Here is a 24,406-nt window from a genome sequence, read left to right on the forward strand (position 1 = left end):
ACCGGCCCGGCATCCAGCGCGGGGTTTGGCTGCCGGGGCAGCGCTGTGGGCATCGCGGTGGATTCCCCGTGGGAGGATCTGTAGGAAAGGGCTGGGGAGGAATAAATGTGGCTGTTTTGTATAACGAAGGTAAAGGGGATCGGTGGGAGCGGGACGGTAACCTTGAAAGCGCTGAAGTAATTTTTCACCTGAGGTTGCAGGAAGGATAGTTTGGTGTGGATGATCAGCGTAGCGGCACAGGGAAGGCTTGTAAAAAGGGATGTGATAAATGGTAATGGGAGACTTTAAAGCTACCAACGAGAAGACATAGCTGCACCAGGGGACTTTTAGGTTGGATATCGGGAAGAATTTATTCTCAGCAAGGGTGGTTGGACATTTATTGGCTGCCCAGGGAGGTGGTGGAGTTGCTGTCCCTGGACGTGTTTGAGGAAGGACGGGACGTGGCACTCAGTGCCATGGTCTGGTTCACACGGTGGTCATAGGTTGGACTTGATGATCTCAGAGGTCTTTTCCAAGCTAAAGGATTCTGTGAAGTATTCTCTCGAATTCTCCTGGATCAGAGGGACCTGCGAGGGAGTTAGCAGCTTGTGCTAAGCAAACACACTGGCAAGATCTTATCAGTAAGGAAGCCAAAGGAGATTTCCCAACTGTGTCTTGTTGAGGAAACTGGGGAGGTGCCTACGTTGGATCCATTTTTATGAGAGATGAGTCAAGACAGATCTTCTGACACAAGCAGCAGCAAGAAGAGGTTAAGCAGTAGACAGAGAGTACTAAGTTTCTAAAACTGGCTGATATTTACAGAGTGACTCAGGAATGCAGCAGCTTACCTACCCAGCCTGCTGTAAAACAACTTCCTCTGAGGACTCAGCAGAGGCATGCATGAAGCTGTTTCTCTTTTTAAAGGGTCCAGAAAGAAACTGATCAACAATCAGGCTTTTGCACCAGGAAAATCACTAAAAATATTTTAAATAATGTAGTTAGTCAGGACAGTTGCATGGCTTTTGTTGAAAATATTCCTTCTGGCAGACTGTTGTATAAATCCTGGACTGTGTTTGGTAAGGATTGATATGGATATGATGGCTGGAATTGGAGCAATTCATATAATCTGTATGCTTTCCAAAAATACTCGCAACACTATCAAAAGGCCCTTGAAGAAATTCACTAAAGGTGGAATGAATGGAAGCATTCTTTAGTGGATGGAAAACTGGCTGAAGGGTGTGTGTGTGTGGTCAAGCACCACACGGACAGATGGAGCTCTCCTGGGATCTTTATGTAATCTGTTCAGGAGCAGCTGGGGAAAAGAGAGTAGGTTTAGATTGGATGGTGGGAAGAGGTTTTGTACAGTGGGCGTGGTGAGGCACTGGAACAGGTTGCCCAGAGAAGCTGTGGCTGCCCCATCCCTGGAAGTGTTTAAGGCCAGGCTGGATGGAGCTCTGAGCCATCTGGTGTAATCGAAGGTGTCCCTGCTCACAGCCAGAGGATTGGAACTTGGTGATCTTTTAGGTGCCTTCCAACCCAAACCATTCTGTGGTTCTCTGATTCTGTGAAAAGAGGGTGAGTGGTCAGGTGAGGTTTGCTGATTCCTGCAGTAACTGAGGCCTGTGAATGTTTGCAGGAGCTCCTTGCAGTCCTGAATGACTGGGCTGTATCAGCCTGTCATGGCCAGATCATGATCCCTGTATGACAGATGATCCCCATATGTCAGGTGGAATCCTGAGCAGAAACCTGATGTCCATGAGGAAAACACATTCTAATTTTGCATAATTTTATTTATAAGAGGAATGTGCTGACTGATGATGCTCAGGAACAAGATAAGTAGGTCATAATGCATTTTCATGAAAATATCAGCTTAGGACTTGGTAACAGCTCATTAAAAGGTAAAATATGTTCACAATACTAAGAAGAAAAACAGAGATTATAAAGGGGAATATCTATTTGTAATTGAAGTCTTTGCAATTTATGCTTGCAATTTTAATGTTGCATGCAGGTTACATAATTCTTGGAGATGGGGAAGGAAGCAATAGAAGAATTGGAAGTGTTTAGAAAAAGACAGCAAGAACTAAAGGAAAAGAAAATCAGCTTCTGTGAACAGGGATCAGCTGAGTGGGACTCTGGTTGGGGTAGTAAATGAGGGGAAATGAAACTGTCATTCCAAGGGGAACATCCTTGTATGAAATGGAGGGGAGTCCCCACCACTTTCAGATACCCCTCTAAAGAAGTCATGATCATTCTTTATTTGGGCAGAAAGTACTTAATACATTAATTTTGGCATAGAACTTGAATCATTAAGACAATGGACCGTGAGGGCCCAGTGGAAGCTGGAACCTGCCTGTGCTTTTGCCTCTTGAACCCCTTTGCAGGGCCCTGGAAATGTTTGAGTCTTTTGAGTACTTTGGTCACATTAGTGACTTACTGTCCACTGCCAGCAGCATGTGAGAGAGGCTGGGTGACAAACCTGTTGCTCCAGTTTGTGAAACAGATAGCTCATTACTGGGACAGTAGGCATTTCGTGGATTTAACCAGCATGTGTGCTCTGCAGTTCTCCAAAACAGAAATAAATAGAAATACTTCCTTGTGGAGAGCATACCCAAACTGTTTCATTGTCAGTGTTTCTGCGTGTCTCTTCACTCATAAGTCTTACAGTTTTCTTTGGAGCTTTTATTGTTCCAGAGACCTTTTGGGAAAATAATAATCTCATCTGGTGGCTAAGAAGCAGAATGTCAAAGTCTTCAGTAAGTGGAAGCTGTTAATTTCAGCCATTTAAAGCTTACTACCTTGTTTTGTTTTGTTTTGTTTGTTTTTCCCAGAGTTGATAAAGACAGGAGTGGAATAATATGTGATAATGAACTTCAGCAGGCATTATCCAATGGTAAGTCTGTAAATGAGCAGTGAGGTAGTTCATTGTAAACTTCATTATAAATTTGTTGTGAGAGTGGTTACTTGATGCTGTGATTCTTTGTATGGAAGGGGGTGGGAAGTGTTCCTACCACTCACTAGTTACTATTTAATCTACAGCAAAAGGCTGGAAAGGGAAAAAAATGAACAATCCTTGTGATTTTTTGTTTGTTTGTTCTAAACTGAGTATCTATTGTTACCATTACTGGTCTGTATTCTGAGGAATGAGGGCGTGCACATCCCTTTTTTCCCAGCTCTGCTTCCTAGAAATCATAACCAGTGATTCATATATTCCTTGCTCATCACTACTGAACCTTTGTTTTTTTTAACCAGAACCAGTGTATAACCTGGGCAAAGCTGTTTACAACCAGCCTTTTCATTGCACATAATTTATTTTTCATACAGTATGGTGCAGGAAATGTATGTTTGGGGTTTTTCCTAATAGAGTAGAAAGATGCACTCTAGATCTGGTATTAAAACTTCCTAGTAGTCACTTCCTTGTTGTAATACTCAAAGAAACTAGGGTATTGTCAAATAGCTCATGGAAACAAAAAATGAAACATTTTTCCAGTAGTCTATTTTTACTTTCTTCCTATGACTCAGCATGGGTAGGGTTGTACTCTGTGGGTTTTTTTCTGTTTGGAAATCTGAAAAAAAGGGCATATTCAGGCTGTTTGTCCACCTTTGAGTCCATACCAAGTTCCCCTTCTCCCAAAGTTTATTCCTTTATCCCTCCTGTGCTTGTGACTGAGGGCTTAAACTGATGTTGTAAGCTGCAGCACACACTGGCTGAAGGGCCCATTTTTGTCAGTAATTGCCTGACTTGAAATAAATTTATAAGGTTCTATTCAGTAAAACTGCAGTCTTGTAACTGAACTGGATGTACTAGAATATTTGTTTAATGATGTATCTGATAAATTAAAAGCAACGAGTTGTGGCTGCCAGAACTGATCCATAGTTAAAATTTTGAATAAAATCTTTAGCAAAAACTAAGTTAAATTAAGTCACCATTTTAATTTAGATTACAGTGCTGTTTAGAGCTATGAAAAACTGTCATTTTAAATTTTACCTGCTGTTTTAAATTTTATATATTTTAAATATTTTCTCATATGAACCTGCCATTTTTAATTTTATATATTTTAAATATCTCCTCATATGATTGAATTTAAGGGTAATAGGCAGTGATGAATATCTGAGCTCTTTTCTTTCCTCATTTACAGTGTAGATTAGCAGTTTCAGTGCTTTGCAGTTATGAAGAATGCCTACCAAGTGTTAGACAAAATATTTACAGAACTGTAAGCTTCCTGCATTCCAAGAGATTCTAGATCTTGTACACCAAAGTCACTAACAATTCACTGTATTATTTTCAAAATATATCCTCTAGTGGTTGTTTGTGCATGGCTGTCCTTCAATTTAACATGGGCTAAAATAATGTTATGTGTTTATTTCTAAATCATTAAAAAATTCTACACTGTGCTCATTGACATTTGAAGTTCAGTGTGGTTTTGACAATTTGACATTTTCAACCTGTGAAGTTTATGCAGATAACAGTGTGCTTACGTGGGAGGGGCTGATCATCATTTTGTCTTGACTGTTTGCACAATAAAATCCTTTGCTTCCTTCTTGTTTTCTTCTGTGCTGCTGTGGGAGGTTAACACTAGAGTCAGGAGAGCAGAAACAGGGACAGTCTTCACTGTTTATTGGAACAGGGTGAAATCAGTACACTTCTTCGCCTCTGGAGTTGCCCAGATTTCATTCTGTGGTGGCTCTATGAATCATTTGAATGTTTCAAGATGAGATAAGTTAACTTTCAGACTGTATTTTCACTTTTTCCTCTTATTCTGTTCAGTGTCAAATCCTGGCACCTTATTAATTCCATTATTTATTATTTTTTGACGAGACACACAGCTCTAAGGTATGGATATTCTCTGTCTAAAATACTGCTTCAAGATTTTCAGAGCCGTTTTTCCTTTTCTCTTTATGTGCAAATAGTCTCAGGGCCTGCCTACAGTGCAGGGCTCTCCCTGTGAGTTACATCACTGCCGTGACCCAGCAAAGCCTAGGGCCAGATCCCAGGGATCCCAGCCCAGCCCTTCTGCCGGGATTTGCTGTCACCTGACACAGCCCTGGGAGCATCTCTGCTCTGCCCTCGGCTCACCGACTCCTTTGTGGGCTCCTGCAGGCAGCCACAGCCAGTTAATCATGTGCTGCTTCGTGCTCCTGGTGCCTTCACAGGCTCATGGTGAAATTCTTGATGAGGCACGGGATTCCTTTGTTTAAAGCTTAATGCTTCCTAGCGCTGGGAATGCTCTCAACCAAGTGAAAAGTTTCATAATGACAAGCCTCTAAATACTCAGAGAAGTACAGAGCTGCTCTCCAAATGATTACTGCTCAGGCCCTTTCAAGCAGCAACATTTCTTGGTCTAAAAATACTGATTCAAACTATCACTTAATTGTTTTAGCAGTGGATGAGGTGGGATTTGTACTGAACTACTCTAAGCTGCAGTGTATGGTTATGCCATGCTGGGAACTCTTTCTGTCAGAAATTAAATGCTCTGGAGTAGTCCTGTAAAAAGGAAATGAGCAGATGGGTTTTACTGAGGAACAGATACAAGGCCTTGATTGAGCTACATTTAGAACACTTCTGCTCCTGTCAGTAGAAAAGAGGTACTTCAGTTCAGATCTTGATTTTTATCCAATACCTCCTGACAGCCTGGGATGAAAAAGTCCTTAGATCTTCTGAGGTTTGTTCGATTTTTTTGTTACAGCCTTAAAATGCTGGTTTCTGTGTGTATTTGGGAAGCACTGGTCTGAAGTCATCTCTGAATGGTGAAACTTTCTTATTTCCAAGCAGCCTTATTTTTTTAATATGCCAGCTCCATGTCACATAGCTCTGAATTCACTGTTCTTAACTGATTTGTTTGGTTGGTTTTTTGCATTTTTTTTAAACATTGAGGAATTCTTAATTTTTAACTAAGTAATTCTTTCTATTTCAGGCACGTGGACTCCATTTAATCCAGCAACAGTCAGGTCAATTCTTGGTGAGTGTAGTTGTGTGATGTGGCATAGTCCTAAGATAATGTTTTGTGATCTGTTCAGCTGATTGACTGAGAATGCTCTCAATTGCTACACTGTTTTTTTTTCCCCTCAGAGTGCCCAGCAATAGTAAGTTAAATTATTTTCCCTTTTGATTAATAGAGAATGGCCTTTGCATACACACATGTGCACTTGTCAAAGTAGCCTGAGAAAATGTTACTGCATACTTGATTAGATAATAAATGTAATTTATGCATGAGGAGATTATCTTAAACTTTCTAAAAAGATGTTATGTAAGTTGTCTTGGGAAGTAGTTTTTCCTATCTTGAATTTAAGCCTATGTTTTACTCCAAAAATACCAAACAGAAGCTTTACAATGTTTGAATTCTGTTAGTGTCTAAACTAATTGTCAGTAATGTGGAAGGTGATGCTGGTAGAACAGAAGGATGAAGATTCAAGCACAATAAATCTTTTCTATCACACAGTTCATAAATCCAAGGACTACATTTTTTGCTTTGTTCTCAATAAGTGTTCAGCAGCAGTCTGAGTTCCATTGCTGGGTGACACGTAAAGATAACAGTATGAGTAAATCAAATGCAGATGAATATCCCAGCACTCTTGGAAATTATGTAAGACTTTTTAATGTGTCCTTAGAAAAGAACAGTCCACCCCTCTGCCCATTTTGATTTATTACTGGATGATCAATCAAGCCCTCAGTATTTTTGAACTGAAATGCAAAACTAGGAAAAATAAACATTCTGTGATTTATTCTGGTATTTTTTCTCGCTTTATTGTTTTTTCCTTCAGTGGATGACTGCTTGTTTTTTCTTGGCAGGACTTTCCAAATTACCACTTGCATTTTAGCAGTTTCTTTTCTCTCTTCAGTACCTTCTACAGAGCACTCTTGATATCTACACTCTTGATATCTACTCAGATCTTGCTGAAGAGTTGTATGACTAAGGTTTTATATGTGTTTCTTACTTTTTATTTCAGGCATGTTTGACAGAGAAAACAAAGGGGGTGTGAACTTCAATGAATTCACAGGAGTCTGGAAATACATCACAGACTGGCAGAATGTCTTTCGAACGTATGACAGAGACAATTCTGGAATGATTGACAAAAATGAACTAAAGCAAGCACTAACAGGTTTTGGTAATTCATTAGTGATTACAGTTTTTATGACTGGGTTATGCCATAGAATGAGCTGCTTACTGGTGCTGTTACAGAGCTGTACTGCTCTGACAAATGTGACTAAAAATGAGGCAGGTGAAGGGCAGCTTTCCTCTTAGGTATAAGGTCCCTTTTAACGATGTCCATGGCAGAGGCACATGTTTTTTAAAGCTCTTTTCTTAAATAGAGAAAAAGGAAGACATTCCACACATGTCCTGACGCATCCTGTTCCAGTCTCCTCTGTGACAAGCTCTGAGAGGGTTACCAGTGTATCAGGCAAAGTCTGAACTAACAGGGTACTTGATAGAACTTGCCACTTTTTAAAACAAGGCCAGCTGTCCATGCTGTGAGAGCATTCTGATGGCTAAGGAACTTTCATTCCAGTCACTTCATCTGTAAAGACTTGAACTGCAGCCCTAAACCTCAATCAATCACCTTAATCTGTAATTATAGTTACTGTGACTCTCATTCCCTCAATCAGTCACCTTAATCTGTAATTATATATAGTTACTGTGACTCTATATAATTATTATTGAGCATGGGTTTTATTGCATGCATCGTAGTTTACAGAGATATTTACCAAAAAAAAGTCATTGTAACTCCTTACTGTTTTCTGGTTTTGTTACACATGCCTGCTAAACAACCTTGTTCTTTTTATAGAAGGACTGCAGTAATTGAAACCTTCTAAAGTATTTCTCTTTTTCCAAGGTTACCGACTGTCTGATCAATTCTATGATGTCCTTATTCGGAAATTTGACAGACAAGGAAAAGGACAAGTTGCTTTTGATGATTTTATTCAGTGCTGTGTTGTTCTACAGGTAAGAAAGGAGATGTACTTTGATGTCAATTGAAAAAAAAAATTACCTTTTCTTAAGCTTTTCTGGTTCTCACTTTAACAGTGGATCAGAACTTGCTTTTATTTATAGTAAGCCATTTGAACTAAGTATATGCTAAGTGCTAGAAACATCTTTGTGTCTTGATTAGTAATTCCTTTGTGTCTCAACTAAATTTGATACAATATGTGAGGGACAAAAAATTGTAAAACAGTATCAATGTTTGACACTGTCTGTTACTTTAATACAGACTTCAGAGCTGATCTTGCAAGTGTAATGGTAATAATGCACAAAAAACCTTCCAATATTTCAGTGACACAGAGAGTGAGAGAAAGAGAGAGAACATGGAAGGAAAGCAGTTCCCTGTAAAAGTCACATCTCTGTTATTTAGACACATCAGTCACCTTTGCATTCATTTGTGAGAACATGGAAGGAAAACAGTTCCCTGTAAAAGTCGCATCTCTGTTATTTAGTCACATCAGTCACCTTTGCATTCATTTGTAATACAAAGCAATTGTGGTTAGTTGTAGACTTGAACTCTGCTAAAAAGGGCTTTAAATGGAATAATCACTCAGCTGATGTTAATGAAACCATGCTGGCAGTTATTCTGGTCCTTTGTCTGTACTGCCTGGCATCTCTGGGGCTACACAGAGACACCTCAGATGGCAATGGCACATGAAGCATATTTGCCTAGAAGGCGAGATATGCACAAGGTATGTGTTGGATTCTGTTTCCAGATGACTCGAACATTGCATTGTTTTTCCCTCTGCTTTAAAGCCAGTTATAAAAAGCTGTCTGGTCTATACAGAAGGTAGCCTTTTAGGTATTGCATTATTATTGCAGTGAGCTGTCTTTATATGTAAGACTGTAAAATGGCTACAGGGGGGATGAACAGAAAGGGTTCATAAAGCCCAGGTGGCAAGGGGAGTATGTAGCAGTCTGAAGCTTCCCCTAGAACAAAAAGGTCTATTATTTTTCTCTCCTCCTCAGAGGCTGACTGATGTGTTTCGTCGATATGACACTGACCAGGATGGCTGGATTCAGGTGTCCTATGAGCAGTACCTTTCCATGGTCTTCAGCATCGTATGACATGGATAACCAGAAATTGCACACTGGCATTACATAGACTGGAGTTGCCAAATCATCCTCTACTGAATAAGATTATTTATGTATTATAATGGATGTAACATCACATTCTTAAATTTTGTATGTTGGTAATCATCGTCAGAATCTGTACTTGAGTTGGTTTTATTTTGTATTATTGTATGATATGACCATCTCTGCTTACTGTAGTACAGAAAGCACAGAATCTAGATTTAACCAGTACAATGTTGAACTCTTACACATATCCTTACCTCTTACACATATCCTGCATGGGAAAAATGACTCTTTAGAAATGCCAAATTAAAATCATGCTTGTTAGTTTATATCAGTTGAAAGCCAGAAGTTGCACAACATGTTTTGCATGTGCCTTACTTTTATAAGAGTTTAATGTATTAATTTTTAAATACAGAATTTAAAATGAAGTAAAAATACCAGGTCAACTTTTAGTCTGTTTCACTTTTGTACAGCTTTAAGGGGATGGTGATTTTATTTCTGTATTCTCATCTTCTACAGTTCAGGGATCTCTCCACTTGGATGGCCTTTTTTATTTTATTTTCTAGCTGCCTCCTCCTTTCAGGGTATCCTTGGGATGGCTTCAAATACAACTTCTTCTCACCTGTGAAGAAGGTCACACTGCATCTCCCTTGATAAGTTCCCCACAAAAATGAACTCTGACCCTGAATATGCTCCTTTTGCTTAGTTGTCTCATTTGACATTAGAAGTCTTCCTTTTTGTGCTGAAGCACTTATTTGAAGCAGCCTTGAACTGACAGTCAGACATTCTTGTACCTTTACCCTACATCTCACCATTTACAGCTAATGAGAGAGAGTGGAAAAACTCAAGCAAGACCAGTAATGACAGATTCCTGTCACACACCATCTCTTGCAGTAACTCTGAAGAAACTCCTTGGAGGAAGCAAAGACAACCAGAGTTACAATGTTGCTTCCAGGTGACCCTGAGATTGGCTCAGATGGTCCCAGATTGGTACAAACAACACCAAGGTCACACGTTCCATCTCTGTATGGTCCATTCACTGAACAGCTGGACTTAGTGATCCTTGTGGACTCTTTCCAACTCAGATGATTCTGCGTCTCACCCAGACTAGAGTGTCTGGTGTCAGGGTGAAGGCAGCAAAGTGGCAACTGTGCAACTGTTAGAAAACATTTGTCATGTAAAGAAGCTGCTACTATTTGTCAAGTGATACTCAGAGCCTTAGTGACAGCTCAGCAACACTCTGAACACTCTTCTAGTGTCAAGTATGTGGGGCAAAACCCATGGCCCCCAGAGCATAAGCACACTGAAACAAGATCTCCCAAAGCACTCTGGGTGTCCTCACCCAAAAGGCAAGGAATTGGTTTTGGGTGAGGAGGGAAATCAGGAGTAACAACCAGTGCCAGAAACCACCTCATCCAACAGCTGTGAAAGTTACTTAGGTTGAAGAAAACAAGGGAAAAAGACTTCCACCAGTTACTCTTTGAACCTTCCCTCCCTGGAAGGCTGAGATAATAAATATATATGCTCTCTCCAGAAACAAAACAGGAGAGAATTCTTTTGAGAATTTCTGGGCTCAAAAAAGCTCCCCTGTTTCTTTCCACTAAGGAATCTGTCTCTTTGGATCATACATCCACATAAAATCCAGTAATTCTGGGAAGTGTTTTGAGGAGTACGTCCATGGTACAAACTAAAAAGCTGGAATCTGAGAAACTTCCCAAGTTGTCTGCCCTGAAAGATGTCTCCATATCCAGCTGGCCTTGTTGTATTTCACTATCCTTGGTGCAGAACAGCTGACTCCAGCACTTCCTAAAGGAGCATCACTGATGCAGAGAATCATCAAGGTGGCTCTGGATGGGAACAACTCTTGTCCCACTGGGAAACACACTTCTAAAGGTGTGAAAGCAGGTACACCACAGACCAAAAAACTGACTAAAAGTAGACCATTTATCCCCAAGTCCAAGACATGTTCCAGTCTGGGCTTTTGTCACTGGCTTTTTAAGGAAATTGGAAATTTACTCCAAGGGCCTCAGGTGCATTCTGTGAACTACTGCCTCCATGCCAAGGCCTGTGATATAGCAGCAGTGGTGCTGATGGGTGCCAGGCATCCGGAGCTGCTCTGCAGGCTGTCAGGACTTACTTTATGAGGTGGTTTCTTAAAGAAGGATTGGAGTCTAGACAGAGTTCTGCTCCCATTCTACACTACTTAGGAGCAAGATATGGTAAAGGGTTTTCTTGGCAGTAAGAAGTACTCAGCACTCTACAGTTCAGGAAAGCTTTAGTAAATCAATGCTGTCTTACTACTCCAACTCCATTTCCAAATGCAAGAACTGTTTCCCCAATGCAGGACTCTGCACAACAACAAAGGAAGGACAATAACTGTTGCCCAGAAGGAAAAACTACAGAACCTGTTGGTGCAAAGAACATCTAATTTGGGTGGAGCTGATCCAGCTACTGTGTGTCACTGGGGTATACAGTGATGGCAGTAAAATCCAAAAGGGAATGAGAAATGAGGAAAAGAGTTCTCTGCAACAACCTCAAATGAAAAAGTCTTAACTCGAATTGATGGAGTTGCAGCAGTAATATTTCCTAGCAACATTTTTTCCACAGTTTCAGAATTTTAGTTGCACTACACTTTCTGTGAGGAAAAAAACTGTGCTAGTAACATTTGTGTAAATAACTTCTGGTAATTTTTTAATGTAAATATAATAACTAATCAATCCTACAGACTTGTAAATCAAAACTCTGACAGACACCTGTGGTAGGAAAAAAAATTTTCCCTTTTTGAGCAAGAAGGTTGAGTATGTAATTCAGTGCATGGAAGTGTATGGCACAACGATGAGGTGTATGATGTTACAAACCACTCCAACACTTCAGTAAGTATGAGCAGTGAACAGGAACGAAACAGTGAACAGGAACAAAAATGGAAAATGGATCTTTTCAGATGCAGAAACAAAGTAATGACAGAAGGAAAATTTTAGGGAATTGAGTTTACTTATGCTCAACAATAAATTATTTGGAATTGAGTTTTTATTAAAATTTACATAACAAGATCCAAAATGTTTTATGGCAGCTCACGAAGACTAACCCTGCTTCAGCACAAGTATTTAATGCACAGAGACACAGTTCCAGCATGGATGAGAAGAAAAATGATAGTCCACAATGCAGCAGTGAAAAGGAAAACAGACACTCAGGAGTAAACTGTCTCACTTTACTTCTTTTCTTCAGCTCCATGTAACTGGTTTTAATTACATAGAGCAGATATCTAAAGCCAGGCATTCATGAGCATGTGGCTCTGATACACCTCATGAACTGGTAAGTACTACTCAGTTAGTACAACATTTTGTTTGTTTTTTGTTATTTTATCCGATTGCCTTATGGGTTCTACTATTTCTTAATATGCTTTTGCCAGTAGAAAGAATCAAGAATTGTTATTTTAGCATGGGTTGATCCACCAAATGAGTTTTTACGATAATTTGCAATTATTTCATTTTGAACAACATTATTTAAAAATTTGCATATATTTCACACCATTTCTTACTCTGCAAACTGATATGCCCTGTTACATACCAGTCCTCTAGTAGAAATTACATTTTCCTCATATAGCATCACATTAACATAGAGAGAATACCTATGCTGTGACATTCTCCTTTCTTTGTCTAAACAGAAATGTAGTGTATCAATTTCTAAAAATATGCTAATTATAAAGCCTCAAATTAATGGAAATGGCCTTACATTTGTGTGAAGAAAAGTAAACCTGTATTTTCAATTAATATTCTTCCTAAGTAGGTAGCATAAAAGTAAACCTTTCTTTCTCTTCTGAATTGAGAAGGGTACTAAAAGGATTATTAGCTTTTTGCTGACAGAGTAATTTTAACATATTTTCAAAAAATAACGAAAGATCTTTTTTCCTGAAGTATACTAAGATATAACAAATACATTACAAAAAAGCTTAAACAAAATAGTATGTTCACCCATTATGTGCAAGTTCATGTTCCAGCTATATTTCACATGTTAAAAACTTAAACCCTACCTCTCTTTACCTCTCCCAAGCCAGTCAAACACAGTTAAATGCAGTCTCTTTCCTGAAAGCCAAGTGATGGAGATTCTCAAGTCTCTTCATCTGTTTCCAGTTCAGCTGTTGCTCCTTAATCTTTCTCTCTAGCTTCTATTAGCACATTGACGAATGTCTGAATATTTACTTCTGGAAAGGGGCAATAAAGACATTTAGAGTTACTTCTATCTCATATTATTTCCATAATACAACATAGAGAATGTGAATATGAAAGTTTTACCATTAAGTAGCTACCTTATTAATTAACTAATTGTAGTACCAGAAGCATAGTTTGCATTTGTCCAAACTCATGCCCAATGACAGCTATGCGGTAGCATATGCCCACTTCTCTTTAAGCCCCTCTTATAATCTATTTCCAAAGGAGAAACTCTCATTTTGAATAGTATATCACTATTCTCAACATTAATGACTATTTCTACAGTAACTGGAAAAAAGAAATTGACCTTAATGAACCATCTCTTTGATAATGTTTCTCTTGTTATCCCAATGGGTTTTGACTCATTTGGATTATCTGTTATAATGCCATCCAGGCTTGGTTCTGCATGCATTCCAGTATTTCTTTCTTTATGCCAATACATTCCCCTCCCATCATTGCAAATCCACCAGTACAACTCATGATACAAACTGCTAGTTAGAAAGATGACCTAGGACAAACCTTTCAATTCAGGAAATTTTTGCACTATCAAAACCTCCTCCCACTCACTGCTCCATCCAGTTGCCAAGAGGCACGGTGTCCTCAGAGAAGCAACAATGCCTTTCTTCAGCTGATACAGATCTAAGCAAAATGAGCTTGACTCCCCTGAACAGCTCATCCCATCTCTGCAACCTGCAATCTCCTGCTTATGTTACAGTAACTCATTTCACATGATGGAAACTAATCACCATCTTACTTTGAAGCGCTGGGTAATATGGAGCCAACTGCTTGAGCATCCTGGTCATTGTAGGTACATCCTTTCCTAGGAGTTTGTTCACAGCACTGGGAGCAAGACCAACATCAGCTCCATCAAACATCTCTTCTGAGCTTCTGAACTGCTGGTGATCTTGGTACGAACCACTGCCAGAAAATGAGTCCTGATGTGAACTCCAGTCTGTCTGGTAGCCTGATTTCTGATACCTGAATTCTTGACACCTAGATTCCTGCTTCCAGCTAGAATCCTCGTTCCACCTATAGTCCTCATTCCACTCATTCCACCTAGTGTCCTGGTGCCACCTGGATCCACCTCTTCCTGAAACAGTAGAAATTGCAGAAGATGTACAAGTATTAACAGACTCATAGTTCTTGTAAGAGGAATAGTTTTGTGAAGCATAATTTGTAAAGTATCTTCCAGATGAAGGATATAAAGCAGAATAATTGGGATAGGATAATTCTTGGTCACTTATATGCCTTGCTTTGGTACACACTTGTTGATTGCTCCATTTTGTATTTTCTCTGCCAAATGAGAGTCTGTTATCACAGAGCTCATTTCCTTGCACATCACTGGATATGTATTCTGCTGAGTACTCCTTCACTGGGCTGCTCTGGTATGAAGAGGCCCCAGGAGCCAAATTCATGGAGGGCGTGGAGTTTCTGAGCTGTCTCAGCCATTGGCTGACACCACTGGCAGGAATATCAGGCTCAACAGCAGGAGAGTCCCCGAGCAGAGACACACTTGCAAAGTTGTCAGGTGCCAGATGACAGGAGGATGATCCATTATCTGCTTGGTAACTGTTGGGGTGAGCAGGAGCAAAAGAAGCATCTTCAGAACACTCTTCATACTGAGACAAAAAACCTTGATTCCAGTCAGAACTTCCTGAATAAATAAGGGGTACTTAAAGTTAGTAAAATATTAAAATACCAGCTGCAAACACAACTACTTTGAGATTTTATGATGTGTACTTCTGTTCTTTTCCCATTTCCTGCCTTTATGTCTTAACTGAGTTTTGCATTTTTTTACCCAAAAATTCTAATAGTAAATAGATCAGGAAGGGTTACTGCTGGAATTTCCATAACCTTAACATAACACTGTTCAGTGAGACAGGGATGTTTTCAGACAGTTAAGTCATTAAAGCTCCAGAAAATTATATCCTGAACTGACTCAGAGGGCACAGACACAGTACACCAGCTAAGAAGCACTATGGCTGGCCATAAAAGTAAATTTTCACAATCTGTGCAGGCTCCAGAGTAAACAAACTAGTAGGAAAAAAAAAATTACCTTTGTATTCTACATCTGGCCCATAGTGTTCTGGGATGCTTTGCCTTTCTGGAAATTCATCTTGAGGTACTGGCACCAGTGGGCCTAAACTGTTGGTGTAATTATCCTAGGTAAAGCAAAAGGTCAGAATGTCTGTTTGCAAATGCAAGAATTTAAGAACTTTACAAATTCTAAAAAGCAACAAATTTCCCATAGAAAGTTAGCAAAGTACAGTTTCAAGTGATAGGAAAGTCCATGTGAGGGGTGTGTTGTTACCACATTGCACCACTATTTTCCAGTGTTATTTGAAGAGATACTTTCCTGGAGAACAGAAGGAGGTCTCTGGTGAAGACAATGTCTCCTGTTTCAAATTTATTGCCTTGTCTCTCTTATCATCACCTGGCTAAAATATAAAACTGCTGCATATGCAAATCCTGCCTCCATCTGGGGAATGCAGAATGGAAGGCCCAGCTGAGTGATTAAGCAGCAGAAACAACATTTAACTGGTGCTGGTGGCAGCAATTGCACAGAGATAGTTACTGCAGCTCACCTGACATGGAATATACAATTGAGAAAACAGTCTGAAACAGCTTTCAGAAAAAAAATAAATCCTGAATTTTGTGAACCAGTAGCTGCCAGAGTGATTAATCATTTCTTCACAGATTCAGGTCCTTCTTCAAATTCCTTTTTCCATGGGTAGTCAACCTCTTTGCAAAGAAGCTATGGAGGCTTGTAAGGACCAACATATAGTCAAGAACATCTTGCCTACCTCAATCTTAACAGATTAAAACTCCCAACTGAGAGCAAAGCTACAAGTTATAAGAAAGACAGGCCTACTCACAGGACCACAAAAGAAAAAAGTGGCACATTTGGGTGGCACTTAAAGCCTCAATGATCTTAGAACAAAAGCTAACAAGCAAGGGACCACCACAAAAAGGGTGACAACCTGTCATTGAGAAGCAAAATGATGCCCAGAATAGAACACACACACAAAAAAAGCCAAAACAGATACATGATGATGGAATACTAAGAGAAATGTGCTATGTAATTAATATCTTTGTTATTTAAAAATTGTAAAAGAAGAAAATTAAAGTACATTTAACTGGAGGTTTTGACCATGCCTGAACTGCTACAGGTTGGCAGGGTGTAAATACAGTGAGTTTAACCACTCCTTTCCTCCCAATAGTAAAACAATTCTGGACAAGATTAAGTTACTTACTGCTGCTTTCTTTTCACAAAAGGCCTTCAAAGCCTCCATGAGTTCCTGTGTAATGCGAACAACAAGTGTTGCTTCTGAGTCTGAGGTGATGTGAAAAGTCTCCTGTCAAAAAACATGGTTAGAATTGGTCATTAGGATGCCAAAGGGTCAAATACACAAACAGATCAAAGTTATACTTTGATTTTTGTATAACCAAATTTATACTATTGGTTAACATATGGCATATATGATAAATGTATCCAAAAATATCAAAAAATAAAATTGCGAGCATAATTATGGCCTGATAAAAGGTAAAACATAAACTTGGATTTCTGTGCCACTCCTGTACCGTCAAGTCCATAAAAATTTTGTTGCAGACAGAGAATGGCACAAGTCCTAAATTTATATTATCTGTGTAGAAAATTGAATAAATAATAAGCTTCAGGCTGATTACTAAGTAAATGAATTTATAAGTGATTACAGCAAGTTAAAAGAATATAGGCAGTCTTTTGTAAGGAATAGCTGTGATTCCTGTACATAAAAGTCAATTAACTACCAAGTTTTTTTGTAGTTTACTAATTATCCCTTAAGACTTGCTTTTTCTCTCTCTTTCTGAAGTCACAAGTAACCACCGTGTGCAAGACATGAAGCACTCATTTCAAAACATTCTACTTCTGATTTCAGTGCATAAACACAATTCAAACTCAAATGAAACATTCCAATTGCCTTAGGCACAGAACATTACTTTCACAGAGTAAAAGTCAGATATTTTCATAAACCCAAAAGACAAAATGAGGCTTACTATGTCACTGTCAACAGCAACAGAACTGATAAACTTTCCCCAATCACTCCAAGACCAGCAGCTGTGCTCTCTCTGGCAGCCAGACCAGACTGGCTCCTCTTGCTCAGCATTATCAACAATCCCATTAGATATGGCCAGCCAGCAGCACCTGAGCACCACCAGTGCTGCTAATTAACACTGCTTGTCAGGGTGGCTCCTCAGCAAAGAGGAGAGTCATCCACAGAACAGGCTGAGAGCTCACATTTAATCCAGCCAATTGCTCTGAGCTAAGCTACAGCTGCACTAACTTTTGAGGGCAGAGTCCACTAAAATAGAAATTAATGTTGCAGTCAAGTGAGTTTGATCAATAATCAGAGGCCACTTCAAACAATAATCACTGCATGGTACTGGTGAAACATCCCAACTCTCATCACAATTATTTTACATACATACCAAGAACTCCAGAGCTTTCTGTTTCCGAACAGGATCGTTCTGTAGGATTGAAAAATAGGGGGAAAAAATTTAGAAGACTGAATTTTACAGCAGTTGTTGCATCATCTTGTACAGAACAAGATATTTTAATCTTTTATCCAACAACAAAAGTCAACACAAAGAAAAGATAACTTTAGGTCAGAGCCATAAACATGTAACCTTAGATCTTCAGTATCAGTTTGGTAGCAGCTACACAAACACAACTGCTTTCCTTCCAATACCAGGAAGAACACATTTCACATCCAAGCCACACACCTACAGGAGCTATCTTTCCCAGCCTTTCCTCACTCAGGAGCAAAATCATGTTAAAAAAGTCAAGTGCTCAGCTGCATTTAGCACAGTACCTGACCAGCCTGAGGCCCACACAACCAACTCTGCCACTAAGATAAAAACAAGGCACTTCTCAGTGTTTGTCTCCAGAGCTAATCAGGACAGACACTTCAGTAATCATTTTGAATGTCACCTTTGAGTTAGAAAAAGGGATTGTAAATCTTTAGATATATCTTAAGATTTAAACCAAACTTTCAGTATAGAATAGTCTTGATCTGAAGAGGTAGAAAACAGGGAAGGGGAGACTGCAGCACAGGCTGGGAGACCTGGCCTGGAAACACTGGCTCTGAGACTCTCAGTGGCTCTGAACAGGATTTATGAGAGCTAAGGTGAATGTACTGTATTCTCTTCCCTTCTGCTGTAATGAACACAAAACCCTGACTCATTAGGCCAATTGCTTCTGCAAGAATATTAATAAAATACTAAATGAAGCCAAAGAATAAGCATTTTCCAGAAAAAAAAATAAAAACAAGCATAAAGAAACTGCTACAAAATGAAAACTTGTGAGTATGTGAACCCCTGTGTGGAGTTACTGCCTCTACATACCTCTTGCTTATAATCATCTTCCCACCTTAAAAGAAAAAAAAATATAGTATTAAGATGCATTCTAAAAATTACGAAAAAACACTAAGTTTACTCAAAATATTACAGTTTCCAAATTTTTATCACTTACCAATACTGGATATCTTTCTCTAAGAAATAACAGTGTTTTAAATATGCTGTAAAGGTCCTTATTCTGACTGACTCTCAAAGAGACCAGTAGTGCAGATGAACTTCTTTACAAATCAGCTAAAGGACATGATTAAAAAAATGGTGAGTTGTGCTTTTTCTTCCTATATAAACAGCTGTTTATAAAACTTACTCAGCCAATGATATCCCACAGAGAATGGAAGCAGCTTGAAATTTTAATTGCAATTACTTTTTGAGTGCAGTATTTCAAAAGTCATAGCTGCTACTTCCTCACAGACAAAAAGGAACAATTTAAAGAAGAGGAGTAAGTACAGTGGAAAGACAATATAAAATGTTTTCCTATATGTCATGATGTTTGCTACAGAAAAACAGATTTAAAATTCTGTTTTGATTCTCCTGTGCAGGTAGTACTCTCACCTTGATTTCTTCTTCAATGGGGCTAGAAAATAAAAAAGAATTATTAGCAACATTACAAGGTTTGCACTGTATTTCTGCAACAGAAGCATTACACAAACAGAACAGTTACTAGCTGTGAAGTGGCTGTGGTTTCTGTAAAGGGTAAGATTCAGCAGCAAATGGCACACACACCCATCTTAGAAACCAGCAGGTATCCTTGCTGAAAAGTCTGTGGGAGTCCTGTGCCCTAAAGGCTCTGCAGGGTACCCTACAGCACCTGTGCTCAGGCAGCTGAACCCCACACAAGAAGGCTGTATGGAATAAACTGAGGTGGGCCTGTTTCCTCCATGAAAAAAAGTTACAAGGTCTGCATGTGGGTTTTTTCCAAGTAAATACCAGTGAACCTAAAAGCTGTACATACAATACCTAAGTTTCTAACAAGAAGTTATAGGGGTTGGAATGTGTGATCATCTCATCTCTATCAGTGTATAAGCATGAGGAGGGAGGGAGGGAAAGCTCAGCAAAACAAGGCAGTCTAAAACAGTAACTATGCTTCAGAGAACCAGCTACTGCAGGGTACATAACTTCTCACTTCTTAAGCATTGTGCTCCAGGATAAGCAACAGGACATGTAATAATTCTCTGCACAAGTGACACCTTTGGCCCTACAAGACAAGGCCAAAAGCCTTGTGTTGCCATGTTAACCAGTTCCCATTAACACAGTTAACACATGCTGATGGAGCTGTTAATGTCCATTTCATCACTCATACCTGTGTACTAGCAGCCTTTCTTAATTATATCCCCAAAGTCATCCTTACTGTCAGAGGAGAGTTTTGACATTTGCCAACATGATCTAGTCTAAAGTTACTTACTGCTGCTAACCCAGTAACCACGATTTCCTTCTAAAGAACCAGAGGGTTTTTTTTTTGGAATTCACTTGATGTTGACCTTATCACCTAACCAGAACAAACCTTTATCTTGAAAGGCACAATGCTTTTGCAGGTAACTTCCCTCATGTTCATTTTTTCAGAGTTTCATATCCTGTTGGGCAGGATATGATCTGTGTGGGATCACTTTTTTTGATGTTCCAGATTGATATTTGACCATGTCTTCCACTTCTACAGAAGTCTGCTGACTTGACTGATGTCAGTTGACTCTGAACTGAGAATTACTCAGCTAATTAGTGGCTGACATTCCATCTTCTTCGCAAGAGACACAGAAATTGAAAATATTTCTGCCACCTTGTTTTGCAGACCAACATTCAAAAGTACAAGCCACAGAAGCCACCAATGACCAATAAAAAGAAGAAAAAAAAAGTACTGCTGTGGTAGGCTCCTACAGCGGGACTCACGTTGACCAATCTGTAGATCTTTGAAACCTTCACCCACTTCAATCAAACCCACCTTCCTTCTGATATTAACATTAGGGTCAAAAGGTAGCAAGGAGGTATTCCTCCGGACTGGCATCATTAAGGATCTATAGCACACCTACAGTAACAAAAGATGTAACTCAGCCATACTGTATGAGGGAAGATGCTGGGTTTATGTTTGTGGGTTTGGTTTCCATCACTTGTTCCAATGGATTTGCTAAAGAATGGTAATTTCCACTTTCACCAGTGATTTAGCATAAGTCTTCTGATGATGTAAATGAGGTGGAGGAGACTTTATCAGCTTATTCAGAGAAAGCCATCAAGTACCACTTTTCCATACTTTTTTACTTTCCTTGATGAGCAAATTACTGCAGTTATCATAAATACTTCCCGGAACCAAGAAGTTAAAAAAATCTAAGGAAGACTGGAAGTCTGGCAATTTCCTTCTTTCATCGCTTCAAAATCACAAAAACCAGAAAAATCTCTGAAAACATTCTGTGGTATTACAAATTGAATGTTTTACATCAGTCAAACCCTTTGAGTTCAACTAGTAAGTCAAATTAGGCCAAATATCAATTACATCACATCTACTATATTCAAGAAATTCACACACTTACATGAGGTAGCTGGTCTTGTGTAACCTTCCGTCTAAAAATATAAAAAGGTTCTTATTAGACTTTCTGACTAAAATTTCATAAAACAGTACCTACTGCAACTGCCTTTAGGAAAGGAACAAGTACTTTTATTTATGCCAACATAATTAAATTGAATTAAATTCCTCACACACAGATATAGACTTCTGTAAATATAAATTAAATTTGAGAAAAAAATTGCTTACATTTGAAAATATTTAAGTTGCAAAAATTAAAAATTATTGAAGTTAAAGTAATAAAATTTCTGAATCACTGAATTCAGACTGAACAAGTTTCAATTTAAAACATCTAAAACCTTAAAAATATAAAGCTTTGGCTTTTTTCAGATTAATTTCAATACTACTGTTCTTTTCCCTGGATCTTTCAGGGCAACCTAAAGGTAAGCCTTAGCTCAACTCACTATTACACTTCCTAGAAACACACAGAAAATTTAAGAGGTTTTGCCTGCAGTACTTTTAAAATTTACTCTATTAAACATAAAAGCACTGATAAAAGACACATGAAGAGAAATTTTACATTTACTTCCAATTACCTTATACATTTTTAATCCTTCACTCTTCTCCAGCTCTCCTGCTATTCGTTTGAAAAACGAGACTTTGCATTCTTTTGTATCTTTTGGTTTTTTCCTTATTTTATCTGGAAATTCTTTAGACTGTAAACAAAACCAGCTTGAAAAGGTTAATATCAAAATATATTACAGTATTAAAAAATTTACACATTTCACCTTCTGGACAAGCTTCCAAAAGACTGGTAAACATTGATTTGAATATTATGAACTAATTTCTTCTCTGCAACATATCTACTCAAATTTTAAAGTTACTAAAGTAGTCTTCAAAACAAAAAATGGATACCATGCAAAGCTTGCTACCAGAAGGAAACACCCTCTGTACCAAATCCAGCAATTCTATGGACATGCTGGGGAATAAAAAAGAATCCCATTGTTTTTGGAACCTGATCCTGAAAGCAATCTAAACACTTAGGAACAGACTTTGGAGCTGAAACAGACAGGCAGCCCTGGACTGCACTGCCTCAACAGCCCATATCATCAGAGCTCTTCATGCTGGCCTGACACAGATAGAGTCAACTATACTGGCAATTTATTATATGGGGGTTTAAACTTCAAATGATCTAATTATTTAGAAAAAAAAATAAGGGAGTATCATAAAGAAGTTTTGATCAAAATGCATCAAAATTACTCACAATGTATTCTCTTCTGTGTTTATATCCACTAAGATGTTCTATCATAGGTGCCACCTCTGAATTACACCCACACAGCCTGCACTCGTAACGTGGCTCTCTTCTTCCTTCAAATCTGACTTCAACCACATGTTCTAAACCTGCAAAAGCAAGAGTTACAAATATTTCTATTTTACTACAGACTACTGAAATAAATGTATTCTTTACAATGCTGCTCATCAAATTCAAAATCAATATGTGAAATTATTCTATTTTCAGAATTTGACACTCCCTCAGGACCACTTCAACACTTCTATGGACTTATTACCCAATCAGCTAAATTTATCTCTTTCCAATATCTTATTCTGAAAGGAAATACACCATCTATGGCAGATTTCAAAGCCCACCAAAAATATTTAATGCATCTTTACTCCTGTCTGGGATATTTTTTCAAGAAACTAAGAAAGAGAATGAGAATAGGAAATGCCCTACAAATGTCTAGATTTAAAAACTGCATTTAAAATACTTAGTCAAAGATAATTTGGACAGTATCTGAGTAAAAGCAGATCTAGGAAAGACATTAATCACTTCACAGGAAAGACATTAATCACTTCACAAAACTGAATCTTTCACAATCTGAAAATGTTCCATAAACTTTTAAGGATCACAAGAATGAAAATGGGAATATTCTTAATTTTTTCTAGAAATTACTGAGAGAATTCCTTTAAAGTATTTAGAAACCTTCAAGTTTAAGGCTTCTTACCTAGCATGAAAATTTTATTCTGAAAAGCTTGAACATAATAAATTTAAAAGCAGTTTAAAACAAATAGGAAAATCCTGCAGCTGTTCCCTTATGTCATAATTTCCAGTACTCTGTATTTTGATGGGTTGATCCCAGCCAGCAGCCAAGAACCACATAGCTGCTTGCTCACTCACATCCACACCCCTCAGCAGGGTGGGGAGAACACGGGAAGAACAAAAGCAACAAAACTCATGGACTTAAAAGACGGTTTAATAAGTTAAGGAAAGAGGGGTAAAAAACCCCAAAACCCCAAAAATAACATGCAAAAACCCATCGCTTACTGCCCCATAGGCAGACCAATACCCACCCACAGTCTCTGAACAGCCACCTTGGAAGTTCAACCCTGCTTTCCCCCTTTCTTCTTTCTTTACCTCAACTGTGATTACTGAACATAACATTTCATGGTACAGAATATCCTTTGCGCCAGTTTGGGTTAACTGCCCTGGATGTGCCACCTCCCAGTCTCTTGCCCACCCTGAGCTTATTCAAGGGTAAGAGCCCAGAATAACAAAATAGTCTTGATGCAGGTGCACTGCTCAGCAACAGGAAAAACCACTGGGGTGTCATCAAAACTGCTTCAGGCACAAATCCAAAACATACAGGCTGCTATGAAGAAATTAAACTACATCTCAAACCTGCTATATTATCATACTGCTAAATCTTAACTCTGAAAATAAATTATCACCAAATGAACTGAAACTGTTCTTGCAACCTAAGTGTTTTCTATTACAAATGCTTATAGTAAAGTATTAATGTTAAAAAGCCTAGCAATTTATTAGGTGGAGACAATGCACTAAACAGAGAAATTTTCTGCTAATACTAGGAAATTTGCTACTTAGGCCTTCATCAGAGAACCTATTTCTCTAGGCCACCATGACACACTTGGAACACTAAGGCCACTGAGAAGCAGCCTTGCTACTCTCCTAAGAGTTTCTAACCTAGCACTTAGAAAGCATTAAAATTAATCTCACTTCTTCCAGTACAGCCAAGGACAGTAAGGAAAAATATCTCACAAAGTAGAAATATCTGTATATCCCACCAAATGGAAAGCCACAAAGAACCATGACTGATGACAAGTCACCAGTGGCATGAAGTCCAGTTGGAGGCCAGAAGACAGCAGCGCACCCCAGGGGTCAGTACTGGGTCCAGTCCTGCTCAAAACCTTCATTAATGATATGGATGATGATGCAGAGCACAACCTCAGCAAGGCTGATGATGACACACAACTGGGAGGGACGCAGATAC

The 24,406-nt window shown here is 38.7% G+C and overlaps 2 protein-coding genes across 4 annotated transcripts in view; one reads left to right on the plus strand and one right to left on the minus strand.

Annotated features, from left to right (window-relative positions):
• The window catches only part of PDCD6 (programmed cell death 6), a 9,974-nt gene extending 490 nt beyond the window's left edge, over nt 1-9,484 (plus strand). The window contains exons 2-7 of the mRNA XM_031055645.1: nt 1,061-1,167; nt 2,738-2,869; nt 5,892-5,936; nt 6,925-7,083; nt 7,810-7,919; nt 8,925-9,484. Coding sequence (XP_030911505.1) covers nt 1,061-1,167; nt 2,738-2,869; nt 5,892-5,936; nt 6,925-7,083; nt 7,810-7,919; nt 8,925-9,023 — 652 coding nt within the window. The 3' untranslated portion in view covers nt 9,024-9,484. The remainder of the gene's footprint in view (nt 1-1,060; nt 1,168-2,737; nt 2,870-5,891; nt 5,937-6,924; nt 7,084-7,809; nt 7,920-8,924) is intronic.
• A 2,520-nt stretch (nt 9,485-12,004) lies between these two features.
• Nucleotides 12,005-24,406, minus strand: part of LOC102045622 — a 28,428-nt gene continuing 16,026 nt past the window's right edge. For 2 of the 3 annotated variants that reach the window (XM_031055659.1, XM_005419335.2), the window contains 10 exons: nt 22,384-22,520; nt 21,716-21,835; nt 21,148-21,178; nt 19,184-19,205; nt 18,623-18,647; nt 17,708-17,746; nt 16,495-16,596; nt 15,297-15,402; nt 13,995-14,894; nt 12,005-13,233 (listed from right to left, as the gene is read on the minus strand). In XM_031055659.1, coding sequence (XP_030911519.1) covers nt 13,178-13,233; nt 13,995-14,894; nt 15,297-15,402; nt 16,495-16,596; nt 17,708-17,746; nt 18,623-18,647; nt 19,184-19,205; nt 21,148-21,178; nt 21,716-21,835; nt 22,384-22,520 — 1,538 coding nt within the window. In that variant the 3' untranslated portion in view covers nt 12,005-13,177. Of the gene's footprint in view, nt 13,234-13,994; nt 14,895-15,296; nt 15,403-16,494; nt 16,597-17,707; nt 17,747-18,622; nt 18,648-19,183; nt 19,206-21,147; nt 21,179-21,715; nt 21,836-22,383; nt 22,521-24,406 lie in introns of those variants that run through there. The other variant, XM_031055660.1, reaches the window with a different exon arrangement.

The sequence above is a fragment of the Geospiza fortis genome, unplaced genomic scaffold, assembly GCF_000277835.1.
Source record: "Geospiza fortis unplaced genomic scaffold, GeoFor_1.0 scaffold206, whole genome shotgun sequence".
Taxonomy (NCBI): Eukaryota; Metazoa; Chordata; class Aves; order Passeriformes; family Thraupidae; genus Geospiza; species Geospiza fortis.